At 57.4% G+C, this 26,806-nt stretch overlaps 8 protein-coding genes across 8 annotated transcripts; 2 read left to right on the top strand and 6 right to left on the bottom strand.

The window, feature by feature from the left end:
• Positions 1 to 257: 257 nt before the first annotated feature.
• VDAG_08564 (NIMA interactive protein) lies at positions 258 to 2,257 on the bottom strand (the record flags this gene model as incomplete). The annotated part of the gene is made up of 2 exons (XM_009652873.1): positions 258 to 1,985; positions 2,063 to 2,257. 2 exons carry the CDS (start codon positions 2,255 to 2,257, stop codon positions 258 to 260), a joined length of 1,923 nt encoding a protein of 640 aa, XP_009651168.1.
• A 579-nt stretch (positions 2,258 to 2,836) lies between these two features.
• On the top strand, positions 2,837 to 4,351 carry VDAG_08563 (uncharacterized protein; the record flags this gene model as incomplete). The annotated part of the gene is made up of 1 exon (XM_009652872.1): positions 2,837 to 4,351. One exon carries the CDS (start codon positions 2,837 to 2,839, stop codon positions 4,349 to 4,351), a length of 1,515 nt encoding a protein of 504 aa, XP_009651167.1.
• A 168-nt stretch (positions 4,352 to 4,519) lies between these two features.
• On the bottom strand, positions 4,520 to 5,789 carry VDAG_08562 (voltage-gated potassium channel subunit beta-2; the record flags this gene model as incomplete). Its single annotated transcript, XM_009652871.1, has 4 exons — positions 4,520 to 5,156; positions 5,243 to 5,531; positions 5,613 to 5,642; positions 5,702 to 5,789. The coding sequence occupies 4 exons, from the start codon at positions 5,787 to 5,789 to the stop codon at positions 4,520 to 4,522; spliced, it is 1,044 nt and encodes a 347-aa protein (XP_009651166.1).
• A 1,920-nt stretch (positions 5,790 to 7,709) lies between these two features.
• On the top strand, positions 7,710 to 9,806 carry VDAG_08561 (DNA-binding protein HEXBP; the record flags this gene model as incomplete). The annotated part of the gene is made up of 6 exons (XM_009652870.1): positions 7,710 to 7,881; positions 8,139 to 8,528; positions 8,586 to 9,131; positions 9,182 to 9,203; positions 9,259 to 9,301; positions 9,591 to 9,806. 6 exons carry the CDS (start codon positions 7,710 to 7,712, stop codon positions 9,804 to 9,806), a joined length of 1,389 nt encoding a protein of 462 aa, XP_009651165.1.
• A 1,002-nt stretch (positions 9,807 to 10,808) lies between these two features.
• On the bottom strand, positions 10,809 to 15,177 carry VDAG_08560 (uncharacterized protein; the record flags this gene model as incomplete). The annotated part of the gene is made up of 3 exons (XM_009652869.1): positions 12,250 to 15,177; positions 11,417 to 12,106; positions 10,809 to 11,348 (listed from the first exon to the last, which is right to left on the bottom strand). The coding sequence occupies exons 1-3, from the start codon at positions 15,079 to 15,081 to the stop codon at positions 10,809 to 10,811; spliced, it is 4,062 nt and encodes a 1,353-aa protein (XP_009651164.1). The 5' UTR covers positions 15,082 to 15,177.
• A 7,271-nt stretch (positions 15,178 to 22,448) lies between these two features.
• On the bottom strand, positions 22,449 to 23,283 carry VDAG_08559 (uncharacterized protein; the record flags this gene model as incomplete). The annotated part of the gene is made up of 2 exons (XM_009652868.1): positions 22,449 to 22,987; positions 23,070 to 23,283. The coding sequence occupies 2 exons, from the start codon at positions 23,281 to 23,283 to the stop codon at positions 22,449 to 22,451; spliced, it is 753 nt and encodes a 250-aa protein (XP_009651163.1).
• Positions 23,284 to 24,022: 739 nt separating this feature from the next.
• On the bottom strand, positions 24,023 to 25,222 carry VDAG_08558 (uncharacterized protein; the record flags this gene model as incomplete). The annotated part of the gene is made up of 1 exon (XM_009652867.1): positions 24,023 to 25,222. One exon carries the CDS (start codon positions 25,220 to 25,222, stop codon positions 24,023 to 24,025), a length of 1,200 nt encoding a protein of 399 aa, XP_009651162.1.
• A 1,187-nt stretch (positions 25,223 to 26,409) lies between these two features.
• Positions 26,410 to 26,769, bottom strand: VDAG_08557 (ORM1 protein; the record flags this gene model as incomplete). The annotated part of the gene is made up of 2 exons (XM_009652866.1): positions 26,410 to 26,460; positions 26,536 to 26,769. 2 exons carry the CDS (start codon positions 26,767 to 26,769, stop codon positions 26,410 to 26,412), a joined length of 285 nt encoding a protein of 94 aa, XP_009651161.1.
• Between the last annotated feature and the right edge of the window lie 37 nt (positions 26,770 to 26,806).

The following is a 26,806-nucleotide window of genomic DNA, read 5'->3' as shown; positions in this document are numbered from 1 at the left end:
AGCTTATCTTCAGTTGCAAGTTTGTCACCTGATGTTTCTCAACCTCAAAATCACAAACCTCATGTATACCTTCAATGTATGACTCACTGTGTGAAGTCTGCTCCCCCTCGGATCCACTACTCTGAACTTGCTCATCGCTATCTAGACTTGAGTGTACTTCAGGGTCAGTAGCTAAAGAATCATCATGAGAATCATGATCATCATGGTCGACATCTGAATTAGAATCTTCTGAAGAATAATCACTCTCAGAAGTAGAGCTATCGGAGCGAGGAGACGTTAGAGGGAGAGATGTGTAAAGGTAAACGCGCAATTAAAAAGAAAGATGGGGCGGGCGGGAGGTTCTCGTCGACGCTCTTGTCGGAGACGACGCGGCGCCTGCCATTCGTGCGAGAGGGGGCGGGTTTGGCGGGGGGTTCCGCCTTCGTGTCGGGTTTATTCTGGACCACCACCTTGGGAGGCTTGCGCAGGTCGCGGGTGCGCTCCCTGGGGAGGGGCGAGGGCGAGGGCGGGGCCGAAGGCGGCTGGTCGAGGGCAAGCTCGTCCATGGACGCGTCAGAAGCGGCCGATGCCGTTCGAGGCTTCTCCTCGATTTCGGGTGTGACGGCGCGCATGGCCTTGAGGGGCGAGCGTGGCAGGCGGAAGCGATGGGATGATGGTTCGGGCACGTTCGAGTCGTCACCTAGGTCCCACGCCTTCTCTTCGACCTTGATCGAGTAATCGCTGTGCTTCTCGTGGCTGAACTTGGCTTCGTGTGCGCCGCGATTGCCAGCCGTGTTCGTCTCCTTGAGTGGACTCAACTGTGGTCGTGGTGGCAGAGGCGAGGAGCTGAGGAAGGCGGTCGACTGCTGCAGGATCTCAATATTGGGCTCGGAAACATCGACGTCGACATCATCAATCTCGTCTTCGAAAATGCTCGACTCGGATGCATAGTCATGCTCGTCCTGAACTTCGACGTCGTACTCGTGCGCCGGTGCCAGGTCGAGCGACTCCTCTTCCACCACCTGTTCTGGTCCTGGCGACGAACGCAGGGCGTCCAGATCCTGGGTGCATTCTTCTTGAATGAAGGAAAGATGAGAGTCGGCCACCGGCTCAGACTCGGGCTCAGGCTTGTAGTCGCGTGTCTGCCGTACCCTAATGGGACTCAGGCGAAGGCCCATGTCGAGTTCCTCCATGTTGACGCCCCTGCCGTTGGCGACGAGCCGCTTGCGCCAACCGTTCATGAGGTGGACGGCTTCCTGCCAGCGACTCTCCATCTTGACCCACCCCTCCTTCAGCCTGTTGATCTCCTCCTCGCGTGACTCGACCTCTTCGATCGGGACAAAGGAAGGGTTCGTGAGAATGGTCTGGAGGTGTTCCAGAATGGCCTCGAGCTCCCTCTCCATCTCGTCGCAGTTGGTCTGCAGCGCGACCGCGTGGCCGTCGCCCTGGCTCGCGCCCTTGTCCCAGCCGCTCATATCCTTGAGCTTGCCCAGCGTCCGGCGCACGACGGCGAGCAAAGCCGTGTTCTCTTCACTCAGGTTCCTCGCCAGCTCGGTGAGGAACTGGTTCGTCTCGCTGCGCAGGTCGGCAGCCCCCGGCGTGGCACCAGCGCGCGGCCTCTCCTCGGCGCCGACATCGCCCACAACGCTGATGACGGTCACGACGGAGCTCTTGCCGCTGCCGCGCGCGCGCCCGGCATCGCCGAGCTGCTTCTTGAGGCCGTCGATCTGGCGGTCGCGTCGCCGCACCTCGGTCGCACAGGAGGCGCGCGTCTGGGCGACGAGGACCTTGGCGCGGGCCATTTCCTCCTTGAGGCCGCGGACGGCGGCGTCGGCGCTCTTGAGCTGGGTGCGGGCTGCTGTTTCAGAGGCCTCGGCGATTTCGAGCTTGCGCCTGGCGTCTGCGTGCTTCTCCGTGAGGCGGCTGACGTCGTTTGTTGCCTTGAGGTTCTCGGCGCGGAGGGTGCGGAGGGTCGTCGAGAGGGCCTCGCGGTTTTGGGCGTCGCGCTGAGCATCGAGGGTTAGGTTTTGGGGGACTCTACCCACAACGTGGGAAAGATGGTGGAAGGGGACGAGGAGCTTACGTCGCGTCGCAGAATAAGGTCGTTGATGATGCTCATGACCCTTCCCATGGTGGCGTCAACGCCACCTGGATTCCGCTCAGGGCGGGCAAAGTCGATGCTGTGGCCATCGCTCAAGAGACCGCGGGAGAGCAGCTGGTTGTTGATGTACAGAGATGCTGTCCGCAGATTGTCATTGTCGGTGTCTTTGTCGGCCATGATGCCTGCTGTCGAAGAGGGGGGGGTGAGTGGTGTTGCTGGAGAGGTGTGATCATGGAACCACGGGCATAGATGATGCTGTAGATGACTTTGTGGCCGAGTGGAGGTGGGCGCATTCGTCGACAATGTTGGTATCAGGGGTGTCTCGGTCAAGGGCATGCATAATGTACAATTGGATCGCTAGGTAGAGAGGCAGGCTGTCTTGTTGGTCCATGGTGTGTGCGTGTACCTGTGTATTTTGGACGAGGCCACCTCCTTGGGCTCGTTGCTAGGGCGGCCCCACCTGAAAGTAAACAAATGGCGAACAACGCAGAAGTACTAAGTACCCATCTACCCTAACCCGACGCGGTTAGCTCGACACGTCGCGCAAGCTCCGCCTGTGCAAGGCACAATTTTGTGCATTTGTGCATTTGTGCAATTCTCCTCCCTTATCTGTTATCTGTATTCCACCCCACCAAGACTTACTTGCACACGCCGCCTTCCCACGACAAGGCACAATACCCAGCATGATGTCCATGGCATTTGGTTGTGCGTCCCGAGTCCTATCTCACCAACTTCAGGCACACCCTGCTTCGAATCATGCCCGTCTTCGAACCGGATGACTATGCCACCGCCGGTACAGAATCCCTCTTCGAAGACGAGTCGGGTGCCTCCTGGGAGCCCGTCTACCAGCATGACTGCTCCTTCAACACAGACTTCTTCAACGAGGTCATGATGAACATGATCAAGAACCCCAATGTCAACACGAAATGGCTATTCCGTGCAGACATCCTGCACGACACGGGTGATGATGCAGTCCCGGGAGCAGAGCACCAACCTCAAATCGTACACCTCAGCGGCTACCACACAGAACGCGCCCTCGTCCGCCGCCTCGTGCCAAGGAACCCCCGCCGCGACAATCCTCTCGACCAGACATGCCTCTTTCTTCAGCAGGTCGACGGTCCCAAGACCCGCACCGTCGTCCTGTACCTCCCGCACGAGTCCTCCGCCGACGACATGCCCTTCTACCATCCCAAGGTCCGCGGCATCGCCCAGCTCCACGAGTGGGACGCCGACGAAGCCCGCGGTACCATCTCTATCCACTACTGGCACTTCCCACCCGGTGAGCACGGCATCGACCCGGAGACGGACCCCGAGAAGCTGAAGCGCACGGCCCGCATGCTTCTTTCCGTCCTCCACAAGCACGGCCAGGGACAGGCTGCCGGCTACGTGAAGAAGGTCCACCACGACGTCGTCATCCCCCAGGCACGCTTCCAGGACCGCTACTCCGCCCTCAAGCTCAAGCACGCCGCCCGTCTCGTGAGCACCTGGGCCGAGGTGACCGACCCCCTGAAGCACGTCTTTGAGGACCTCGGCATCGCCGCCTTCCTCATCGAGCTGTGGGCCGACATGTACCGGGACCAGCCCTTCCCCGGCTTTGTCGACATTGGCTGCGGCAACGGCCTGCTCGTGCACATTCTCCTGCTCGAGGGCTACGCCGGCTGGGGGTTCGACGCGCGGGAGCGCAAGTCGTGGGCCACCTACGGCAAGCCCACGACCGCCATGGCCGACGCTGACGCCGACGCGCCGCCGGCTGACGTCCTCAAGAGGCTCGTGCTGCTGCCCGACCTCGCGGCCCCCACTGACGACGACGGCGACGACGGCATCGTCGCAGAGGAGGACCGTGCGCTCCTCCACGACGGCACCTTCCCCAAGGGCACCTTCATCATCTCGAACCACGCCGACGAGCTGACGCCCTGGACGCCCATCCTCGCCACCCTGTCAGCGTCGCCCTTTATCGCCATACCGTGCTGCAGCCACGACCTCGGCGGCGCAAAGTACCGCGCCGCGCCGCCGCGCGACAAGACAAAGTCGGCGTCGGCCTTTTCGTCGCTCGTCGACTGGGTGTCGCGGATTGCCGAGGACTGTGGCTGGCAGGTCGAGACGGAGATGCTGCGGATCCCGAGCACGAGGAACACGGCCCTCTTGGGACGAACGAGGACGACGCCGGCGGCGGAAATTAATGCCAGGCAGATTGTCGACAAGTACGGAGGCACGGCGGGTTACTACAAGAACGCCATCAACCTGACGAGATCGAAAGCCAGGGGCCACTGATCACCAGCACAAATGACACAGGCATGGAAAAAAAAAAGGCGGGAAATGACGACCGAGCAAGACTGAAGAAAAAGGTGAAGTGAAAGTGATTGGCTTTTGATGCTGTTTTGTATTCAACCGCCCCTTCTCTCCTTTGCTGCTACCCCGCACCTCCAAAGCCGGGAGAGATCAGAACCGAGGCGTGATGGCGGCTGGCTTGTTCTGCAGCACCTTCTCAATCTCCTCCAGGACCTCGGGCGTCAGCTTCTCTTGCGCGCTGATGGCGCGAATGTTCTCGTAGACCTGCTCGGCGCTGCTGGCGCCAATAATGGCCGAGCTGACGTTGGGGTTCTTGAGCACCCAGGCGAGGGCGAGGGTGCCCTGCTTGATGCCGAGGCGCTCGGCAATGGGCGCGAGCCCGTTGGCCTTGTCGACGAGGGCCTGGAACTCGGCCTTTGCGTTCTCCTTTTTCCAGTAGTCGCCGATGAAGCCGACGTCCTTTTGCGCGAAGCGCGAGTCGTCGGGGATGCCGTTCTTGTACTTGCCCGAGAGGATGCCCTGGCGCATCGGGGAGAAGACGGTGAGGCCGAGGCCGACCTCGCGGTAGAGGTGCACAAAGTCGAGCTCGACCTTTTTGCGGTCGAGCGCGTTGTAGGCCGGCTGCTCCATGACGGGGCCGATGAGGTTGAGCTTGTCGGCGTAGCGCCAGGCCTGGGCGATCTCGTCGGCCGACCACTCCGAGGTGCCCCAGTAGAGGGCCTTGCCTTCGTTGATGACGTGGTTGAAGGCGCGCACCGTCTCCTCCATGGGTGTGTGACGGTCGGGACTGCAACTTGGTCAGTACGATTGATCAGATGATTGCGGGCGTAGACGGATCTGTGCAGAGGAGGATGCTGGAAGGGGGAGACTCACCGGTGGGCGTAGACGAGGTCGACGTAGGGAAGGTCGAGCCTCGCCAGAGAGGCGTCGAGACCCTCGATAATGTGCTTGCGGGAGAGGCCCTTGTTGTTCACGACATTGTCGCCAAACGCACCACCCCAGTAGATCTTGGTAGAAATGACAAGGTCGTTCCTCTTCCAGCCGTACTTCTTGATGGCCTCGCCCATGACCTTCTCGCTCTCGCCCTCGGCATAGCCCTCGGCCGTGTCGAAAAAGTTGACACCGCAGTCATAGGCGGCCTTCATGCACTTGAAGGTGCCCTCTGCACGGAAACACGTCAGCAACGAGCATCAGGCAACGTCGAGTCGAGCGGGCAGGCTGTCTGCCGAGATCAATCACTCACCCTTGTCAACATGGCCACCGTAGGTCAACCCTACGTCCCGGAATCAGCATGGCCCCGAATAACGCGTCTAGAGATTCGGCGTGACTCACATCCACCCAGACTGATGGCGCTAACCTGGAGACCAGAGCGGCCCAGGAAGCGGTACTCCATGGCGGGAAGATCGTCAGGCTTCGACATTGTGTGATCGTGCGTGCAGGGGAGGGGGGCCTGTGGTCTGCTTCTATGAGGGGGGGAGGCGGGGTCTGAATAATTTGGGCGAGTCGTGCGGAATGGGGGAGCAGGGACGAGAGGCCATCATTGAGGAAACGTCACTGATTATATACTTGAAGGCAGTCCATGCAGGTGTCGCCATCTCAGCCGACCGACGGGTAAGTACATGGAGCAGCAGCAGCATCCATGGCCGCATCACCAGGGATCGGCGAGCCGAGTCGGGTGTGGTGTCGTGGTAGGACCCCCACTAGAGCTGCAGCAGGACGAGGGAAGTGATTGCTGAGTATGGACATGTCAACGTGCTGTAATGACCTAGGCAAACAGCTCGAGGAGCTTTCCGCCGAGTTTCCCTACCGGGCCATTGGTGGTCTGAAGCAGGGCACCCACGACGCGGACCAAAGTGTGCGGTCGCTCGGATGAGCGTAGCAATCTCTCAGGCTTCTGTGATGGTCGAGGTCGTCATGATTAAAATCTCCCGGGGTAAGGATGGCCAAAGAGCAGGGATTTGATTCGGGTGGAGGAGTGCTGATGCAGACTCTGGTGCTGTTGTCTGTTCCTGTTGATGAGGGGGGGGGGGGGGGCCTTGTTTCCGCAAGATGCCCCCCACCCTCGCTGTTTTCCGTCACCTCACCGAGGGGGAGGGGGAGGGGCAGGCGCTGACTAACCAGCCAACGACATGCCTCCTGAAGGTGTTCACAGGGGATAACGACCTGTCCATCTGACATCAATCTATTGAGTGTTGTCTCTTCTTTGCTCGTGTCACACATACACATCTTGTCAATCTTGCACGGCTTTTGGTTGTGGCACCAGCCCGTCGATTGGTCTCTGATGAGTATTGCTTCATGGTGCCCTCCCCCAGGCCTCCTCCTACCGGTATTCCTGATAGCAGCTATCATGCTGCGATGGAAAGCAGGCCTGAAGCACTGCACAAAGCAACCTACTTAAGTCTGTGAAGTATTTCATGCTAGATTGCCTATAGGAAAACCTGTAGCATCTCACGCTCGTTCGTGAAGAAGCCGTGAAGCTTGCGCACCAGCGTCCCCTTTCGCCAACTTTCCACATTGAGCATCTGCTTTGGCCTCTTTGTTGCTCATGATCAAATACTAGAGGTGGTCCTGGTCTGGTATGAGGACCATGTTGAGATGATTGTCGTGTTGGCAGACAAACATACATGCGCTGCACAGTGGACTGCGGCTCGCAAAGAGCTCTGGTGAATATGCATTAGCTATAGCAGTATTTATTGTTAATTTGGACAAGTTAGGATCCCAAAAACAGCATTTAGACTGGGCTTTCTCTTTTCTGTCTTCGACGATTTTTGTGTGTGCCTAGTCAGGCCACGATGCCCTCACTCACGACGCGTCGTGACTGCAGTACCACAGCCGTCAAGGCAGCGGGCTGATTCCCCATGGGGCGGCCTTGAAATATCGTTGCCTGAGATATCTATAAAGCTTGAACACGTTATATTCTTTCCTGCTTAAAATTTAGATCCTCCGTTCTCTACTTCTTCAACTCCCCGTCTCGATATCTGGCAGCAACTCGACTTGCCTCCACAGATCGTGTTGTCCATCATCCCATCGCCAGCAGTCCGATAACATACCTACTGGTAGGCCCTTGCGCTGCATAGCCCGTAAGTCCCCTTGAGTCAATGTTTGGCCTTCTTGCGCAGGCGGCGCGTCTCGCCCGGCCCGCACATTCAACGCAACCAAACGACCCTTTCCTTCTTGCTTTCCCGGCAGCGGCTGTACACCAACTGCTCGATTTCTCTGCCTTCATTACCACCAATTCTACCCCCCAAACTCGAACTCGCTTCGGAAAACGACTATCTTGTTCGCTTCATTATTGCTTTGCCGAAGAGACGCGAGGCTCCTCGTTACAGATCTACAAACCATGGCTTTTGCCGTCGCAAAGCTGGCATTGGCTTCCCACATAGGGGACTGGATACCCGAATTTCCGGGCCAGAAGAAGCCTCACGGTCGAAACTCAAGGTCGCTGACTCACGCTGTTGAAACAGGCTACGAGCTTTCCGACTTCTATCAAGACGACGACGATTGGGACAAGGGTAAGCACATCGTCGTTACCCATGGGCGGCCTACCGCATCTCCTTCCCTGTTCTCGACTACATCTTCCTTTGTGGCATTTTGCAGGCACCCTCGGGCTGTTCTTTCCTCATTGGAAAATCGCGGCTAAACTGCTCTTGCCTCTCATTTTCTCCTACCTACAAATAGTGCTGTCTTGGTCTTTGTTTTGCCTCTTGCATCTTTCTGCTCCTTGCCTGAGTTCTTCGCATCAGAATACGTGCTGACCGGCAACAATCAGTCTCCATCGCCTCTGTAAAGTCCTTCGACAGTATCAGCTCCGTCAAGTCCTACAAGTCAACCGACTTCGATTACCTGCCTGCATCCCCTTATCTTCACAACACTCCTGTCAAGATGGCTTCCAACGACGAGTGGGGCAACGGTGCTCCTGGTCCTGCTGATGACATGGGCGACGCGGCTGCCCGGCATGGCGGTCATGGTGGTGGTGATGGCGGTGATGGCGGTGATGGCGGTGACCGTACTTGCAACAACTGTGGTGAACCCGGTCATATGCGCCGCGAATGTCCCTCTCTTCCTCCTATGGTTTGCAACTTCTGCCACGAGGAGGGACACATGCGACGTGATTGCCCAAACAAGCCCGCAGAGGTCTGCCGCAACTGCCAGCAGGAAGGTTAGTCTCTCTCGCCACTAACCGGGTTTCCTGCTTTGACACGTTGGTTCGTTCTAGGTCACCTCGTGTCCGAGTGCAACAATCCTCGCAAGATCGACTACAGTGGCGTCGAGGATGTCACCTCTGATGAGGCCTGGACGGCCATGCAAGATGCAGTTGAAGAGCGCGACGTGTTCGATTTCAAGGAAGAGCTCCGCAAGTACATGAAGCATCACCCTGAAACCACTTACTTGGATCTCGAGGAAGCGTTCCGCGCCCAGGACATGAATGTCTACTGCATCGCCACCAAGCGCGAGCATCTCCTCGACACCATGACCAACATGGACCTCCAGGGCAACCTCGGAAAGGAGTACACTGTCTCTTTCCGCTTCTCGCCCAAGCCTGAGCGCGAGCGCGAGCGTGAGACCTGGCCCAAGGATAAGGAGGAAAACCTGGAGCGCCTCGCCAACGCCGGCGAACCCGCCCCTACTGGCAAGCCTCGTTGCACCAACTGCAAGGAGCTGGGCCACATCTCAAAGAATTGCACGGCTGACCGACAGGAAATCGAAAAAGTCAGCATTCGCTGCTACAACTGTGATGAAGGCGGTCATCGCGTCCGAGACTGTAAGTTCTCTTTCCAACCCATGAACAATTATCCCCTTACATCATCGCAGGTCCGGTCCCTCGTAAAGACAAGTTCGCTTGCAAGAACTGCAACCAGCCTGGCCACAAAGCAGCTGACTGCACTGAGCCTCGCAATGCTGACGGCGTTGAATGCAACAAGTGCCATGAGAGTAAGTTCCTCCTACCTCTTCCTATATCGTATGCCGTTTAAATTCTGACCGATATCGCAGTGGGCCACTTCTCGCGTGATTGTCCTCAAGGCGGCAGTCGTACTTGCCGCAACTGCGATCAGGAGGGACACATGCCAAGGAATGCCCTGAGCCCCGCCGCATGCAGTGCCGCAACTGCGACGAGTATGGCCATACAGGCCGCGAGTGCCCCAAGCCTCAGGACAGTAAGTCTAAAAACTCGGTTCCTTTTATTTGCTCCTTTGCTGACCAGTCAGTCTCTCGCGTCAAGTGCCTGAACTGCGGTGAGATGGGCCACAAAAAGTACAATTGCACCAACCCCCATGTCGATGAGGACGCCCAGGGCCACGATGCCGGCGGCGGCGGTGGCGACCTGCCCGCTTCCAACGACTTTGGCGGCTCTGGCGGGTTTGACGAAAAGGCTAGTGCCGATCAAGCTCCAATGTGGCAGACTGCCACTGGTGGTGGAGGTGGTAACGACTGGTGAACAGACTGGTTCTAGTCTTGCTGGCGACGGCTCATATCTGACGTGAGCTCACACCAGTCGAGCAACATGGCACATTGGGGTGCGGAAACTCTCGAGAGCGAAACTTGAGAACAGCCAGTTGTCCTTGTGGAGATGTGACGATAGAAATTCAGGGACCAAGGGCACGGGAGAGAATAGGCACGAAAATGGTAGGAGGGGCGTTGTGAGAACGGTGGCACACAACGGCCTAGGCTTTTCTTTCTGTGGATAGGCCTCGAGTACCTCAATACCTCCTACCACCTAAGGTACCTTGACTTGCACGACATGTGGCCCCGTGAAATGCCTCGTCGTTTACAGGGCTCAGATTGATAGTGCACCGAGGTTATGCAGCTAGCAGATCAAGAAGCGCGGGACCGTCAGGTCAATTGATCCGGCGACTTGGTGACCAAACACAGCAGTCTTGTCTACGTTCCAGTCATCCAAGCAACGCCAAAGCCTATCAGAAAGCATATCAACAATTGTTCACACGACGGCAAACACAAGCTCAATTCAGCCAATCGCGACTTTTAATGAAAGTTTGTATTTAGGAGCCGGTTGGCTGTACCTCCTGCAAGCAGAGAGGAATTTCCGACAAGGTCTACTATTGACCATGACGCGTACAACTGCCACAGCTACGACGGCCCCTCCCTCCGATTTCCAATCAATCAAAAAATAAACAGGAAATGTCCTTGCGTCCGGTGGTATCGAGGATTCGTGATAGGGGTACAATGCGTGAGTGCAGGTGGCATGATTATGCGAACGAAGAGTGTGTGTGTGTCCTTCATCTATGAAGAGGAAGAAATGGCGGATATCTCTGGTATCCAAAAAGTAAATGAACAAGATATGTGCAGTAGAAGGGCCTTTCAGATAAGGTATGGGTTGATATAGCGAGCGGAATTTACGTGATTCGTCTATGGGGAGATAAAAGGCATCGTCATCGCGTGAAGCGGAAACCGTTTGGGGACCGTTCCATGCGAAAGTAGATCAAGCCATGCTGGACTTCTTGCGACGACCGAACATCTTGGAGAAGCCACTGCCCGAGGACGATTGCTCTTGGGTGGAGTAGAGACTCGGAGGATTTGAATGCGGCGGCGGCTCCGAGTCCCGCAGGAAGCTGGCCAAATCGCTAGTGCGGGTCACCACGGACGATGCCTCGCGCGGTTCGTACTTCTTCATCGGCACGCGCCCGCTGGACTGAGTGGCAAGCCGACGAGTGCCGTCGATGGGTCCGTACTGGTCGTAACCCGGCGGCATGCTGACCTGGATGGGAGTATGGCCGAGGGCACCACCAACCTGTCGGCTGCTGGATGACCTCGGCTCCGCCAAGCTTGTCTGGGCTCCGCCGTTAGTCGCAGCTTGAGACTGAGAACCGTGGTTGATACCACGCGTAAAGCGACCAATGAGACTCGGCGCGCTGGCCTTCTTCTTTGGCCTATTTGCGAGCGGTGTCTGAACAACTGGTTCGGGGGGTGGCTGGTAGTTTCTCAAGAAGTCCGCCAAGCTTTCCTCCTGCTTCTGGGGCGGCTTCGGCGGTCCATCGAGGTCGTCCTCATCTCTTCATCGCTAAAGTCAATGGCGTAGGGATCCTTGACACGCCGCTGGGTGCGCTTGGGCATAAATTCCTCTTCGTCAATGACATCATTCTGCCTGTTGTTTTTGATAAGTGCACTTTGAGAGTTGACAGATGACTGAACCGAAGGCATCGTGACATCAGTCACGTTTGTCGAGGCTTGGCTATATCGGATATTGGGCAAACTGGCGTCGATGGCCTTGCCGCCGATGGCGCCTGTCATCTGGTCGGAGTCCATGGTACTGCGGAAGGGAGCCACATGGCGTGGGATGCGAGGATTGTTGTGCGAGCTGGGGGGACCCCGGCGGATGAAGTCAATGAGATCAGAATTGTCCTCCCGGCTGTCCACAGCAGCATCGCGAGCTTGGAGACGGGGCCGGTTGCTATTCGACGACACCCGTCTACTGTCGATGCTGTTCTTGACTGATGGTACTTGTCCATTTCCGTTGCGAAGGGGGGCAGGGCCGTTCTCGCCCGTGGGGCCAGTACTGCGGATGAATTCGGCAAAGTCGATCATGGACTCGCGTGGGACACGAGCATCCCTGGCTTGAGGGCCGCCAGACTTGGACCGATTGGTATTGGCGTTTGGAGGCGCTCTGGGGATGTAACCAGTGGGTTTGGCGTTGGGCTTGAGCTCGCTTACAGGGTGAGAGTTCAATCCGGTGGCAAGACTTGTAGACCCCGACCGCTTGACAGCCGTATTGGAGCTGGGCTGAGATCGCTCGCGGTCAGCTACGCGCACGTCTTCGCTTCTTCTCGACTTAGGACCCGCAACTGGGCTATTCTGAGCTGACCGGGACGGCTGCTTCACATCAGTATGACAGTGCTGCATGTTGAGGAGAGCCCGGGACTTACCTTGACATCGCGCATGTTCTCTGGCGTCAGCGTGTACTGTATGGTCTGGTCGCTCTGTATGAGCTCCTCGAAGTTGCGGGCGACGTTTTCGACGCGCGGCGATCCTTTACTCTCTTCCGAAGTCCTCAGTGGCCTGATCTTGCCAGCGTTGGACGAGCCTGACGAGCCAGAGGTGTGTATCTGTCGCGCACGCTCAGGCGATTCGCGGCCAAGAGATTGGCGCTCGACTGACACGACACCAATACTGGTCGTGTGCCCGTGTGATGCAGAGTATGGCTCCTCACGGCTTCGGTCCGTCTGGCTACGTGGCAGGCCAGGCGATTTGCGAGGTGGGGATGACGCTTTGTAGGTTCCAAAGGCATTTGACGAATCCGTTGTGGTCAGGATCGTGACTTTGGTTGTCGCAGGACGGTGTTCTTGCCGAGGAGACCCCGGCTGTCGAACTGCAGACCCAAAAATGGGCTGGTCTGATTCCTCAAACTGGGTCTGGAGCTCATCCGGTGTCTGAGGTGCATACCTCGATGCCAGAGTCATCGGTGTCCCATCGCGATTTGGTACGTAATCAGGCTCCTCCTCAGCCTCGGAAATTGAGAGGTTCGTGCCTTGTCTCCGCGTGAGCCTCTCAGCTGGTGACCGGGCTCCTGGCGCAGGGCCGGCGTTGCGCATAAGCGTGTCGATCGGAGCCGGCCTTGGCTTTTCTTCAACAACAGGAGGTGTGTGTACGCTGCTCCTTCGCGATAAGCTTGTCGGCCTTATCCGCTCAGATCCTTCAGCCGAAGGCGTTCTCGAGCGACCGATGGGGCTTTTTGGGCCTACGACGTCTATGACACGGGCCGAGTGCACACTCGGGGTCCTCTGAGGAATGTTGGTATTGATAGACGGCACTTTGCTGGAGTCAGAAACGGAGGGAGAGCTGCGGCCAGCAAAGGACACTCGCGCTGAGGTAAGTATTTGCGGTTCTTCGGTAAAATCCTCCACCTCGTCGATTTCACCGTCAGACGTGTCCTGGGCCTTGGGTGACTGTTGTTGTTGCAGAGGCTTCTCTTCAGTAGCACCCGCAGTAGCAGCGGCCGTGGCAGCGGCAGCGGCAGCAACAGCAGTGCTGGCAACGGCGGCACTGCCGATGATGCGAGACATGCGCTTGGAGCTCCTCCGCCCAAATTCTGGGGGGGCTTGTTCCTGGTCCACCGAGATGGACTCTTGAACCGCTTCCGATGTGCTCACCTGTTCGTTTTGCTGCTTCGCAGTGGCTTCGGCCGAGTCATCAGAAATGCTTGGAGATACAGGTGAATCCTCAGTGAGCGGCTCAGTGAGCGGCTGAGTGGCAAGTGCGGGTCCCTCTGTTGACTCGACCGCCTCTGTGATGGTTTCGGTGGAAATTGCTTTGTCGGAGTCGACGTCCACTTCGTCGGCAAGTTTACTGGGAATAGCCTCGACCTTGGGGCGCTTGGCAGCAGGCGAGTCATAAGGCGATGGTGCCGGCGTAGGCAGCGAATTTGACCTCTTGCGGCTCGAGGGGATAGGGCTCAGTGGTGTCCGAGGTTGAGACCAGGTTGGGCTGGGGAGTGCATTGGTGAAGATCTGCGAGAAAATCATCATGCTCCTCGGACGGGGCGCGCGGCGCTCCTTGTCATCGTCTTCTTCGTCTCCATCGCCTTCGTCGTCACTGTACGAAATGAGGCCAGGTACCTCAATCTCGTCAACGTCATGGTCGCCAACCGGTAGGGGTATGGCGGACGCCTTGACAAATTCTTCGACCCGGTCCATTGCCGGTTCTTTCTCCTCCAGTGCCTTCTCCTTGAACCCGGACTCCGTCTCTTCCGTCCTGTCTAGAGCACGTGCCGTCTCACTAGGGCTGCTTCCCTGTCGGAAGTGGCCCCTGGAACTCTGCGAAAAGCGCCGAGGGGTGTCTGGAATGGGAGAACGAATTCTCTTCTTCCAAGCCCTCCACAGGCGACCGAGTGTCCTGTCCAAAGCCACACGTTCCATGTCGAGTTCCTCGACCACGATTCGATCGGCAATGTCGTTGTGGCTCTTGGACCCATCTTTCAGAGACCTCTCAAAATTGGTGCGCATACGGTTGTAAGCGGCCTGGCCCGCTAGCACGAGTGCCGCCTCGCCCATGAACTCGAGAACCGACGTCAGGAAGATGGCGACGGCGGGCGAAATGATTTCGGAGCCTTGCTCCTCGGCACCGGGCTCGAGGTTCTCTTGTTCTGTGTAAAAGTCCTCGTCCTCCTCTTCCATGTCACCCAGTGATGAGTATACCATGCATCTCAGACGAGTCCGTTTCCATACCAGTTCGACATCCCAATCCCGAAGCGAGTCTGTGCCTCGCGGCGCTGCAAACTCATCCTCGTCGGCTCCCCCAAGATATTCTCGCAGCTCTTCGTCGGCGTTGTTGATGGCGTCTTTTGCAAGCTTGGGCTTCAAGACTTCAGACACGGCAGGGCGAAGGGCTGTCAAGGTGGTGGCTCGGGAGACCTGAAGGAAGTTGAAAAGGAGCTGGTCAAGAAAGCTGTTGACGAGCTTGAGTGCGCCTGGCGAGACCAATGCTGTCTCGCCGGCAGGCTCGATGCCATGCTGATCGTACCAGGTGTCGGCGTGGCTGTCATGGTCATTCGTCACGATTTGAGAGGCGGCCGAGGCAGCGATGAAGGCAGCCTCTGGCGACACGGACAAAGGAGGGGACATGAGGCTATGGCCCATGATGGTAGAGGGGCGATCGCTTGAGAAGCTCTCGCTGCGCGACCTGGGAAGACGGCGAGACGCTGGAGGAGCGATGGAAGAGGGTCTCGACAGCGTCGAGTCGGTGGTGGAAGAGGCCGCCATGGTGGGCGTCACTACTCCTATGTATGGTCGACCAGGATGATATGCGGACGCTAATCGCTCCTTGGAGTGGTGCGACGACAGATTGGATCGATGGAATGATGGGGCGTCGGTTGGCGACAGAAGGCACGTCAGTCGGGCTTGGCCCTATCAGGAGGGCGAGGGTTTGTCGCTTTGCGCCGTTTGCGTATATTAAAGAATTGGCTACGTGGAAGGCCGGCTGGAAGAGGGGGACGGGAAGCTGCGGTTCGCCAGCATTAGCGGGAGCGAGCAAGCGAAGGGCAGGCGGGCAGGCAGTCTGTCAGTCTGGCCATGCAGGGAACGTGTTGATAGCCTTGAGAGCTGAAACGGGGGAGGGGGAGGGCTGATGTAACGAGGTTGGATGAGGCAGGCAGGCAAGCAGCGAGGATGGAAAATCATGCGCGGCCCATCACGTCTTGCAGGACCGGGGCAATGTCTTGTGCGACCCCCATGAGAGGGATGATCGGTGACGGCGATGGTCTGCCACGGTGCCTGAGGACGCTGGGGTGCGGGCAATGCTCGAATGGCAGGAATTGCCTTCCAGCTCTGAAGCTCTGAAGCTCTGAAGCTCTGAAGCTCTGAAGCTCTGAAGCTCTGAAGCTCTGAAGCTCTGAAGCTCTGAAGCTCTGAAGGTGGGCAGACGGTGATAGTCAAGCACGCGGGCGAGGGGGCGATGAGGCTCAAAGTTTCGTACCTGTGATGTCGCATTGGAGAACCAGCCTGATGGAGAAAAGCAAGTATCAAGAAGCCGAGCAGTTGGGTCGCGGAATACCCGTGGACGTACGGGACGAAAAGGAAGAGTTGGCAGCCGGCCGGTTTGTCCTCCGTCGGAGAGGGGAACCAAAATGTCGGAGGCGAGCAGAGTGCGTGTGGCTGGATGGCTTGATGGCTGGATGGCTGGAGGGCAAAAGGGCAGATCAGGAGGGAAGGGTTTTGGAGGAGTGGAGGAGAAAGGGGAAACAGGTGTGGGTTTGGGGATGGGGATGGGCCGGTGTGGGAGTGGATGGGATGTGGATGTGTACCTGTACCTACCTAAGGTAGGTAGGTAAGGATAGATGGGCGGATGGTGAACAAGTGGGAAATCGGAGCGAGGACGCTTGAGGATCCAGATCGCTGAAGCCACTTGCACATCCGGCGATGTGCTTGGACAAGGGCAGGCCGTGGGCGAACAAGGACAGCGACAGCAACGAGCTAGCTCTCAATAAGGTACTGGCGTCAGCTTGCACAAAGCCGGTCGAGTGCCTGATTCCATGCCATCCACCATCTACAAGTACCTACCTATCTACCTGTGCCCTTTGCCTACCATCGATGGAAGACGGCGAGAGAACAAAAAGAACGAAGCTTGGGAGCAAAGTTTCTCCAAGACACACCGAGGCCGGCGGCATGAGCAAGTCGGGTTAGTACAGGGGACCATTTCATATTACCCACCCTAGTCGATATGTGCACTAACAGAGCCAGGTGCAGGTGCAGGTGCAGGTGCAGGTGCACATGGATACAATAAGTGCGCCAGGTGCGCCAGGTACAGGTGTACTGTACTGTACCTTCCCACCTACCATGTACAGGCCTGCCGACCTGTGAGGTAAAGGAGGCACAATGGGTGGAAGGGGGATCAAGGGGAGGTTAGATGGGTGCAATAGTGCAACCCAAGGCTGTGTGGATCACGGAGGCGTCCCCACTGTCTGGACGCCAGAGCCCCCTTCCAAGCTCGTCTTAACCAAGACGGGGGAAGGGACCGGGGCTGTCTTTGCGGGTGGGCAGGGGGCCTTTCGAGTTCTGCTGTGATTGAGTAAAAATGTCCGGGCATTCCTGACTTCCCAAGCTTCCTTCCCTTGGGTCGCCCCTCCCCAGCCCCCACCACGACGTCCCTTCCAGTCTCGCATGGCAAGCCTGGCAGTCATGGCCGAACGCGTGCCCGCATCGTTCCTCTGGCTGTGGACCCCATTCATCGCCGTTGCTGTTTCGCATGGGTTGAGAGTCTCCTCCTCCTCCTGGGGCATGCATGGTCTGATCCTCAGACGAGATGATGCCTGCGCGAGTTCCCAATAGATTCGGTCAGAACCTACATGTAGCAACTGTTGAAAGTGTTCGCCGGGGGATGCGGACATTTGGCTCCAATGGTGTTGGAGCCAGGCTTGGTAGGGAACGACGGGCGCAGGTGCATTATAATGCGGTGAGGGATGGACAGAGGTAGTGCAGGTACTGTACAAGTAGGTAGGTCATGAACCCCAGAGTCAACAGAATAAGAAGCGGCGAAGCAAACGTGACCGACTGCCGGTGCTTGCCCTGCTTGGTGCTTGGTGCTTGGTGCTTGGTGCTTGGTGCTTGGTGCTTGGTGCTTGGTGCTTGGTGCTTCGATTGGGAACTGGCCAACTGGCAGACCGGCATAGGTTTGGACGAATCGGCACATGTCACTGGCCTCGCTTCAGGGTCAAGGCTTGGCTGCTGGGGGCTGGTACATGTACCTCCTGCCTTTCCAGACTGGTGACCTGCTGCTGGCTGCCGGGATGGATATGCTGTCGCAGCTGTTTCGCAAACAACGACAGCTGCGACTGGAGGGCAGGAGGGGTCCAGCTTTCGGCACTCTTTCTCCCTACAAACTCTCTCTCTCTACATGTACCTCTCCTTGCCTTCCTGGTATCGGCGCAGCACCCAATGAAGGTCGACCTGGCATGGTGCCGTGCCCTCGCCTCCGCTTCTCCATTATCCCCTTACATGTATTATTACATGCGTCCCGATGCAAGGCACGATTCCATTGCAACCGACACACATAACCCGGTCAACAGAGTCAAACACGTGCGGTCTATCCGACGAGCGGCCAGCTACTATAGCAACAAGACAAAGGGGAAACGAGGCGGTTCCTTCATGGACAACCTTGACAACAAAGTAACAAGAGTAACCCTGCCCGGATAAGGTACGCCAACGCGGCGAACGAGCCCAGCAGACCTCGTTCGGAGCTACCTGGAAGCAGGCAACTTAAAGATCGCTGCTGAAGACGGTCTGCCACCGTCCGAGAGCGTGTGAACCATTCCAGAGCCATTCCCAATCTGGGGAGCTCGTCTCCAGCTGGCGTCCAACCAGATGGCGCGCCCCAGGTCGGCCTGTCACGCCAACTCCATTCCGCACAGACAAACCAACACACCACCGAATTGACTTTTTGGTCATATCCACGGGTCTGTCTATACATGTACATGTCCCAGAGGGAAGCTCATCACAAATCGAAACGATCACTTTTCGCCTTTTGAGCTACATGTACGCCGTGCTGACTTTAGGCGCCTCATCGCTTGAGAGACTAAACGCGAACCGGGGAGAAATGATTCTGTGCACAACAACCTTCATCACCACCACCGTATTGGTTATCCTCATTCCGCAGGCATCGCAACGAGCCACCAGGACTGGCTGTCCATGGACTCGTTGTGGCACGGCTTCCAGGTACCAAAGATTCTCCGAGGTGATCAGCTTGTGTCTGATAAACTCCATTCACAAATCGGAGTGGTGTCTGAGCGACACCTCATCTGCAGTATGTCCGCCAATCACCACAATCACCTCCCCCCAAAAAATCACCAGCCAAAACAGCGCCCGAGTCTTCGCTCGAATGTGAATCCAGGTTGTGATGTCCCGGGCTATTGGCGGCTTGACTTACTCGGCCAGGCAAAGAGGAGCCCTCAGCTGGTTGGGTCTATCCACTGGTATCCGAGCTTGCACTGCGCTAGGAGCCGCCATCCCTCCGGTTTATGTCTTTCATCCCATGTCAGCTGCCATCCTGACGAACGCTACCTTCAGGCCTACCCACTATTTATGTTTTAAACCACAAGGCATTGCTTTTCCCACTGAGCGTTCGAGAGAGGACCGGGTGCTTGATGAGCCTGTACTCTTCAACAGTATCAGATCAGCAAGACATGCAGGTGACGGCGGCACCAGCTCGGAAACATCGGCCAGTGCGTTAGATGGACTTTGCCAGCGGACCCTCCAGGTTGCCAAAGCAAGCACTCAGCCCCTCCGAAATCGATAGCTTCAAGCATGGTTAGGGTCTACCAAATAACGGTTCATTTGCGATCCGACAAGATCAGGACCAGTGATAAGGGGTACAGCTGCCGATAGCTACCCACGAGTCAGCGACAAGTCGGCACAAAGGCTGGCATACATGTAGGCACAAGACAAGGGTGTCACTCTGGCTCTCGAATTTGGGTCAGCCCGTTCGTAAATCCAAGGGCCTCCTTGCAACTCGTCTCGAACACGAAATCGATCTTGGGCTTTCGGTCCCCCATGAAGCCTCGTTGCGTGCGATTGAACGCACCGGCCACGGACGAAATCCGTCCATCGTTTGCGCAAGATCAGGCATGTCACGATCAGCCCGGGCCGTTGCGTGCCCCTGGACAGCCCACTCATGTCTTCAAGCCAGACTGCTTGTTGGCTCCTTTCCCCCCTGCAACTCAACGATTGCCAGTGCCACCGTTGAGACGATCAAGTTTGAACAGCCTGGATAGCGCATCAAATAAATGATGCGACCCGCGAGAGCTCCACGATACTCGCCCTTGGCAGAGCAAGCAGCTTGGCGCATTAAATGGCACCCTTGCACTACATGTTAGTTCGGGGTGCGTGAGTTGATCGCACTTAATCTTCTGGATACCTAAACCACGCTGTTGCACTATTAGCAGCAACAGCTAGTTCCCCCTAGAGACTCACGATGTGACACAACGCACAGTCATCAAGTCTCATTGCCAGTCACTGTTCCAGCCTCACGATGGGCGCTTCGACGCCCATGCTGAAGATTTTCGTGCGATGGGGCGATCTTGATTTGCTTTGTCCCCGCCTGATCAGACAGTCGCACAGATTTTGCCAATTGGCCGACGAGGTGCCGTCGCACAGTTTGGGTCAACGTAGCAGGCCACCACGCATGTTCATTCGAGATTGGTGTTTGACAACTGCTCCAGGACCCCAAAGCACACATTTGGGTCCCAGCGAACAATTCATATATTGGCCCTTGTGAATACATTAATCTAATGTACTGCCTGCTTCTGCCACCTGTGAAAACAAACTGTCCCAGACCGTCTCGCTCCTTTTACTACCACTACAACCAGGAGTGCTCGTCTCTGACCCCTCTGATTGTACAAGTATTCCCAGTTGCACAAAATCGTCGAATGCAGTGGATTGCAAGGCTGCTGCCCTGCCTTAGACAGGGACGCGTACGATCTGGGCCGGCAACATCCAGCATCACCTTTGGAGCCCCGTCACGACTGCCACTGATATCAACCATTCGAGGATAGACTGTGGTGTGTATGGAAGGCGCCTATTTCTCGAGCGATGGCCAGTACTGTAGACCTGGCAGCTGTGCGAGATTTTCCATTATGCCACGTACTTGGCTACTATTTGCATAGACAGCGCAGCTGGTGCTCCTACTCGCCTTTGTCTACCCGGCTGGCACTGTTTACAAACCTGTTGACAACAAGAGTGCATGCATCTTGCCTCGCAGACGACTTGGGAGGCTGTTGAGGCGTGCTTGAGCTCGTATATGCTTGGGAAAACTTACATGTCGATGCACCATGGCTCCTTGCATGTAAGAGACCTGAGAAGAAAAGCGACGGGGCCGTCATGGCATGGAGTCCAATGGACGAGGCCTAGCCTTCGTCGTGAGGCTGTATCACTGGTGACCTTCCGTCACTGGCCTGACGGCGATAGAAGAGAACCTATCACTTCCAGCTCCTCGGTGTGGTCGCATTCGTCATGCTCCAATGCTCCAGCATCAGGCCTCGCTTCATCTTTGCAAACTTTTCCGCCGGTCTGGTGGCGGCACACTTGTGTTGATCGAGGACTTTGAAGCCGTACTTCCGACATTACTGGCCAGACTATGGCCGCTCAAGAGACCCGCCAGCCCAGGAGTCTCTTGTTGGGGAGACGAGGCGCCGTTGCTTGAGCTACTGGCTCGAAAGGTCCAGTTTCAGTCAGTAAACGACAGCGGCATCTTGTCGACATGCCGCGCCTGGTCGGCAAACATGCCGGCTTTCCGGGATCTGACCGCCGAAGGAGGAGAGTAATTGCTCCAACTTCCTCTATACCTATCCACGAGCTGATGATCGCACTGTACCTGTCGCAACGCGGCCCTTTCAGCCTTTACTCGTCGGATGAGGCCCGCCAGGTATGCTGCTCCCGGCATCTCATGCGAGGCCTCGCTGTCAGCGATAGTCAGCGGCATGTATGTATTCATCTCCTCCCTCTGGGCGGCCCGACGGCGACAGCAGAGACAGAGACCGGGGTGTCGTTGCACACCGGACGCGCATAGGTCGGGACAGTTGATGCTACCTGCTAGGTCGCCTTTGACACACTGGTAGAGGACCGCTTGGCCAGACCAGCAGCCGCATGTGACGAAGTAGAGATTCTCTGCCTCGCACATGGTGCGAGTTGTGGGGCTGAAACACGTGCTGGAGGCTTCGTTTCGAAGGTGAGCCCGGTTTTCTTGTGTCACCCTCTTGGAGGTTAGCTGGTCTTGTATGAAGATGCGCAGGCGGGCGAAGGCCTTGGACGACTTTTGTCTGCCAAGTCGAGGGAAATCTTCGTTGCAAACCCTCGCGGCCGAAACGTTCTGGAGGCAGAGGAAACTCGACAATGGTTCAACAGAAGTGTTGCTGTACTGACAAGGAGAAGCAGGCCTTTAGAACGAAGGTTTCGTCAAGACTCTTCACCTTCTAAGGATTTAAAGAGAAATTCAGAGGAAATGCCTGATATTGGGTCCTTAATGGACCATCTACAAAGTGTACCCGTACAGCGCGTTGACAGGCATCGACCTAGAGGGAGTCTCTACGCGTGGGTCTGCCGGCACATGGACGCTGTTTGTGCCTATCCAAGCTCCAGCCCGGAAGCCCCAAAGGCACCGCACATGTCGATTGTTCAAGGCCCGCTGAACGGGCCCGCTGTCCGGGCCGAAGCGCGATACTCGGCAGTCTTTGTTCAGGAGCAGAAGCTTCGTTTCGAGGCGGGAGCTAAGGGCAGGATGTGGTACTTGCAAGGCAGATGCGGCGAGTGGTTGCCTTGTTGCAGTGAGGATATGAGAGGGCCACGACAACCTGGTGTGTTCGGGACCAGTCTCAGAATTATCAACAGGCCTGTGCAAGAAAGAGGTTGTACTTCATGTTCACGTACAGCGGGCATAAACACTTGCCGGTACTTGGCCGACGAGGCAGATTCAGTCGGATGCAACAACGCGAAGGTGAGACTGCCTCCAACAAGCGCGCGCCATGAGCTAGCTACCTTGGACGCGATCTCACAGTCAAGTCGAGTGAAGAACCTCCCTCCTACATTGCGACCAAGATAGAACGAAACACGCGCCAAGCCACGAAAGACACACAGCGAACAACTTAGTCGACAAGCCTCGCCAGATTGACGCCGTCAAAGAGCGGCATCAACCACGCATCGAGCCTCGGATCGCCATGCACCTTGTCATTGTACCGTCTGAGATCGTCGACGTCGCTCGACCGCCAATACTCGGACCTCTCCTTCTTCTCGCGCACGACCCAGGGGTTCTCGTCGCTGTCGTCGGCGATGATGCCCCTGCGCAGGACATTGTCGGCGACGATGAGGCCGCCGGGGCGCAGCAGCCGCGCGCCGCCGCTGGCAGGCGACCCGGCGAGGATGGCGTCGAGGTAGTCCGGGTAGCCGGACTTTTGGGCGTCGATGAAGATGAGGTCGTACGGCTCGCTGGGTCGGAGGGCGGGGAGCGTGGACAGGGCGTCGCCGACGCCGAGGTCGACGTTTGTGACGCCGTTGGCGGCGAAGGCGGCGACGGCTTGGTCGGCGTAGGCCTGGTTGAACTCGAGGCCCGTCACGTGGCCTTCGGGCCCGACGGCGTGCGACCAGACGAGGGCGGAGTAGCCGACGTAGACGCCGACTTCGAGGACTAGCCCGGCATTGCGTCTGTCAGCGATGTGACATGTTCAAGGGCGGGCGCAGGCGTGAGGGAGTCAAAGAAAGTTGGTTACCTCGCTTGGCGCCGATGAGCTTGGCCAGCCAGATGTGGTTCTGGGCCTGGAAGTCACTGATCATGTAGTTGGACGTCTCTGGCTGCGTCGCGATGATGTGGGCGTGGTAGTCGGTGATGTGCTTCGGGAGAGGGGTCGAGTGGGTGGACGAGTATGAGGTCACTGCGGCTGAGACGTGCTCGTTTGGGTATAGGACAGGGGCGTCAGACTTCATGATGGCTATTCTGGTCCTGAACTTGTCTTGCTGGTCTAGTGTAGTTTACGTAGTTGGCTGGTCGTGTGTTTTGTGAGTTTCAGGGTCCAAATTAAAGCAGCAGAGGGGTCGTGGTAAGGTCAAGCAGGAGAGACGATAGATGGTCGTGATGGGTGCGCATAGTCTAGGGCCGATGATCGGGGAACATCGCAGACAAAGACGTCAATCAGCTGCAACCCCGCCTTCTCCGGATACAGTGGCCGGACTTGCGTAATCTGCCGGCTCAGCTCGTCATGGCCGGGCGGCGGCTCGGCTCGGGGATATTTCATTATCCACTGATACTGTGCCTTGGCTACCCGGTTGTCAGTATTCAAATCCATAATAGTCAAGCTCGCCCATTCAATCCAACATCATGAACATGCTCACAAGCTGGTGCCGTATTGGCCCTCGAATTTCTGAAACGGCATGATGATGTTAATTCGTACTTGTCTAGGCACAACCTCCACTCCAGCCAGCGTAACGAGCGATCCAGGCTGTCTGTCTATTATTGCACTCCCGGCTGCTCCCCCATGGATCACCATGACCATATTCGTTTTAATTTTTCCTTTTGTGAACAAGAGCAAAACATCCTCCAGGGCCAATCGAATTAAAAGCATGGGCGAGGGAAATGAACTGGAACTGCCTCGAAGCTGTCCCTGCGTCGTCTTCAGTGGCCCGTTGCGACTATTATTCTCGAGTTTCAACTGATGGTGTCCATCGCTTAGAAGTAGGCGACGAGGGCAGCGGCAACGAAGCCGATGAGGCCCGAAGCGACCTTCACGCGGGAGCCAGCGCTGGTATCAACAACGGAGGGCTTCGAGGGCTCGGGGGCCGGAACGGGAACGGGCTTGGGAGCCGGAGCGGGCTTAGGAGCGGGCTCAGGAGCAGGAGCGGGAGCGGGAGCGGGCTCAGGAGCCGGGGCCGGGGCGGGAGCTGGGGCGGGAGCTGGGGCGGGAGCTGGGGCGGGAGCAGGAGCCGGGGCGGGAGCGGGAGCAGGCTTAGGAGCGGGAGCAGGCTTAGGAGCGGGAGCAGGGGCCGGGGCCGGGGCCGGGGCCGGGGCCGGGGCCGGGGCCGGGGCGGGAGCAGGAGCAGGAGCCGGAGCAGGCACCGGCACGACAGGCACGTAGGTCACCTGAGGAGGGCAAGCCGGGCAGTTCGGGACAGGGACCTGCGTGGGCTTGGAAGGAATGGTCGTCGTCGTCTTCTTGCCCTTGTCGGCGAGGAAGCAGACGACCTCGTTGCACTTGGGCGGGTCGGCCTTCTTCTTGGGCTCGACCTTGCACGACTTGCAGGCCTCGTGCTTCTTGTCCTTCTTGCAGACCTCGGGATCGCACTTGTTGCGAAAGTGCTTGCGGTGGTAGTACTCGCGGAACTCGCGGTGGCCCGTCTGGCTCTTGTGGCAGTGGCCGCAGCCCTTGCGGTAGTAGTGGCCCTTGCACTCGGGCGACTCGCAGTCCTTCCGAGTCGTCGTGTGGTTGCCGTGGTGGCCGTGGTGGCCATGGTGGTGGTGGTGGACCTCGCAGTGTCTGCAGCCGTCGCGCTCGTGGTGGTCGCGGCAGTAGTCGCTGTGGCAGTCCCGGTGAGAAGGCCAGTGGTGGCCGTGGTGATGAGGGAACTTGCGGCCCTCCTCCTCGATGACGACCTCCTTGGAGCAGTGCCCGCAGCTGCGGTGGCCCCTGTGGTCACGGCAGAAGTCGGAGCGGCAGTCGCGCATGCGGACGGCACCGGCGCCGGCCTCCTCGTCCTTCTCGTCCGTCCCAGCCTCAGGCACGAAAGCCTTGTTGGCCGGGGGAGGAAGCTCGTTCACGGCATCGGTGGCAGCCTTGGCGACATCCGTGTTGCCAGGAACGGCGGCCACAGCGGCGGCGGATACCTGGGCAAGTCCGAGGAGGACCGCCAGGACGGTCGAAGGGGCCTTCATGGTGTCGAACTATTGTGGGAGGGAAGCGATTGACTAGGTGAGCTGACTTGAACCGAAGAGGGAGGATGATGGGCTAGTGGACGACGAGTGTGAAGCTGTGAGTCTGAGAAGTAAGATGGGACATGGTACTCGACCCCTTTATAACTCGAGCGCTGACAAGTCTCGATTCGAAGAAACATGATCGGATCGAGCAACAGTCGGATCAAAACTGTCGAGTCGGCGGCATGGCTAGACCTTAGCCGCGGTGTTCGCTCGCCAGACTTCGCGGAAGACCACCACGAAAGAATAGAGGCTTGCTTACGAAGAGAGTGTCGAGCGGGGGCTTCTTCCGACCCTCAGCATCCGTCTTGCTGGGAGCATGCTGATACTCTTTTGATGACGCGAAATCTGTAACAGCCAAAAGGTAGTATCATTTTCTGCAAAGGCCGCCACAAGCGCCAGACATGCAACTTGGAGGTTGCTACCATCTTGCCGAGGAGACTCATAAAGAATCGCCATGTTGAATAAGCTTCCTGGCTGTCAAGCCCCGCCGCCACCACAAGTGCTCTTCAATAATCATGAATACACGACGCTCTGATGGCTGAAGCAGCACGCTGAAGGGAAAAAAGGGGGCCCTTCTTCGCAGCGGCAACCGCCCCGGATGAACGATATACTAGCGGCCAAACTCAGTCTAATGCTTTCCGAATTGCCAACGTGTCGCTTACCAATGGCAGACCATCCTCGGGGGAGAACTATTCGAAGCATCGGACGCCGCAGTGGCGGACCGACCCGAGCCCACCAGTTGTTTAGGTTGCTGTCGAATCAAGATCAATTGCGTTGCGCATGCCGCACCAAAGGTAGATGGAACAGATGGCGAGAGCAAACGGGAACCCGGGGCCTGAAGTTGATCTGAGAAGCGCAAGCCCTCGTTGATATTCGATTACCATGCCTGAAAGCTACTGCTCCACCTGCAACGCAAACGCTCGGTCGGATATTTCCAGTCGTCTCGAACGCATGCTCGCTGTTGTATGTACCTGGTGCTCCTGTTTCTTTTTCTTGCCAATCCCAACCGTCTCGCTGTGGTGTCAAAACAAATACAAGTGATCGTCCCCGCAGAACGCCGCCAAACCGCCCTATGCACCCTGGATCGCCCTGGCCCCCCCCCGAAGCCCGATTGTCGGATCGGAGTGATGGATCGAGAGTATAAGCTACTCGTCGGGCGTGCTGCTCTGAAAGAGGCCGACGCGCATGCGGTGGCTCTGCGGTCTGTTAGCATTGGGTTTGGGCGAGCGCCACGGCAGCAGCAGCAGCGATAGGCATAGGGGGGAACGCACAAAGGGGAGCTTCGGAATAACAACCGCCAAGAGGGCCATGAAATTAATGATAAAGTATGCGAGATCATAGTGTGTGTAGTGGGTGCTCAGCAGGAAGAGCATGATGGGAACGCTGAGAAGAAACTTCTTGGCGGGAGTGTACTGGGCGCCATCGTCGATCTGCTCCCACATGTTGAGGTTGTCGAAGGCTCCGCCGTTGAACTCAAAGGGAATGCCGCGGACGTAGTGGAACATGATGTAGGAGCCGACCCATGTAGGTGAATGTTGGTGA

The sequence above is a fragment of the Verticillium dahliae genome, genomic scaffold (assembly GCF_000150675.1).
Source record: "Verticillium dahliae VdLs.17 supercont1.21 genomic scaffold, whole genome shotgun sequence".
NCBI lineage: Eukaryota > Fungi > Ascomycota > Sordariomycetes > Glomerellales > Plectosphaerellaceae > Verticillium > Verticillium dahliae.
Note: the sequence above shows the minus strand (reverse complement) of the source record. Positions and strands in the feature narration are given on the sequence as shown.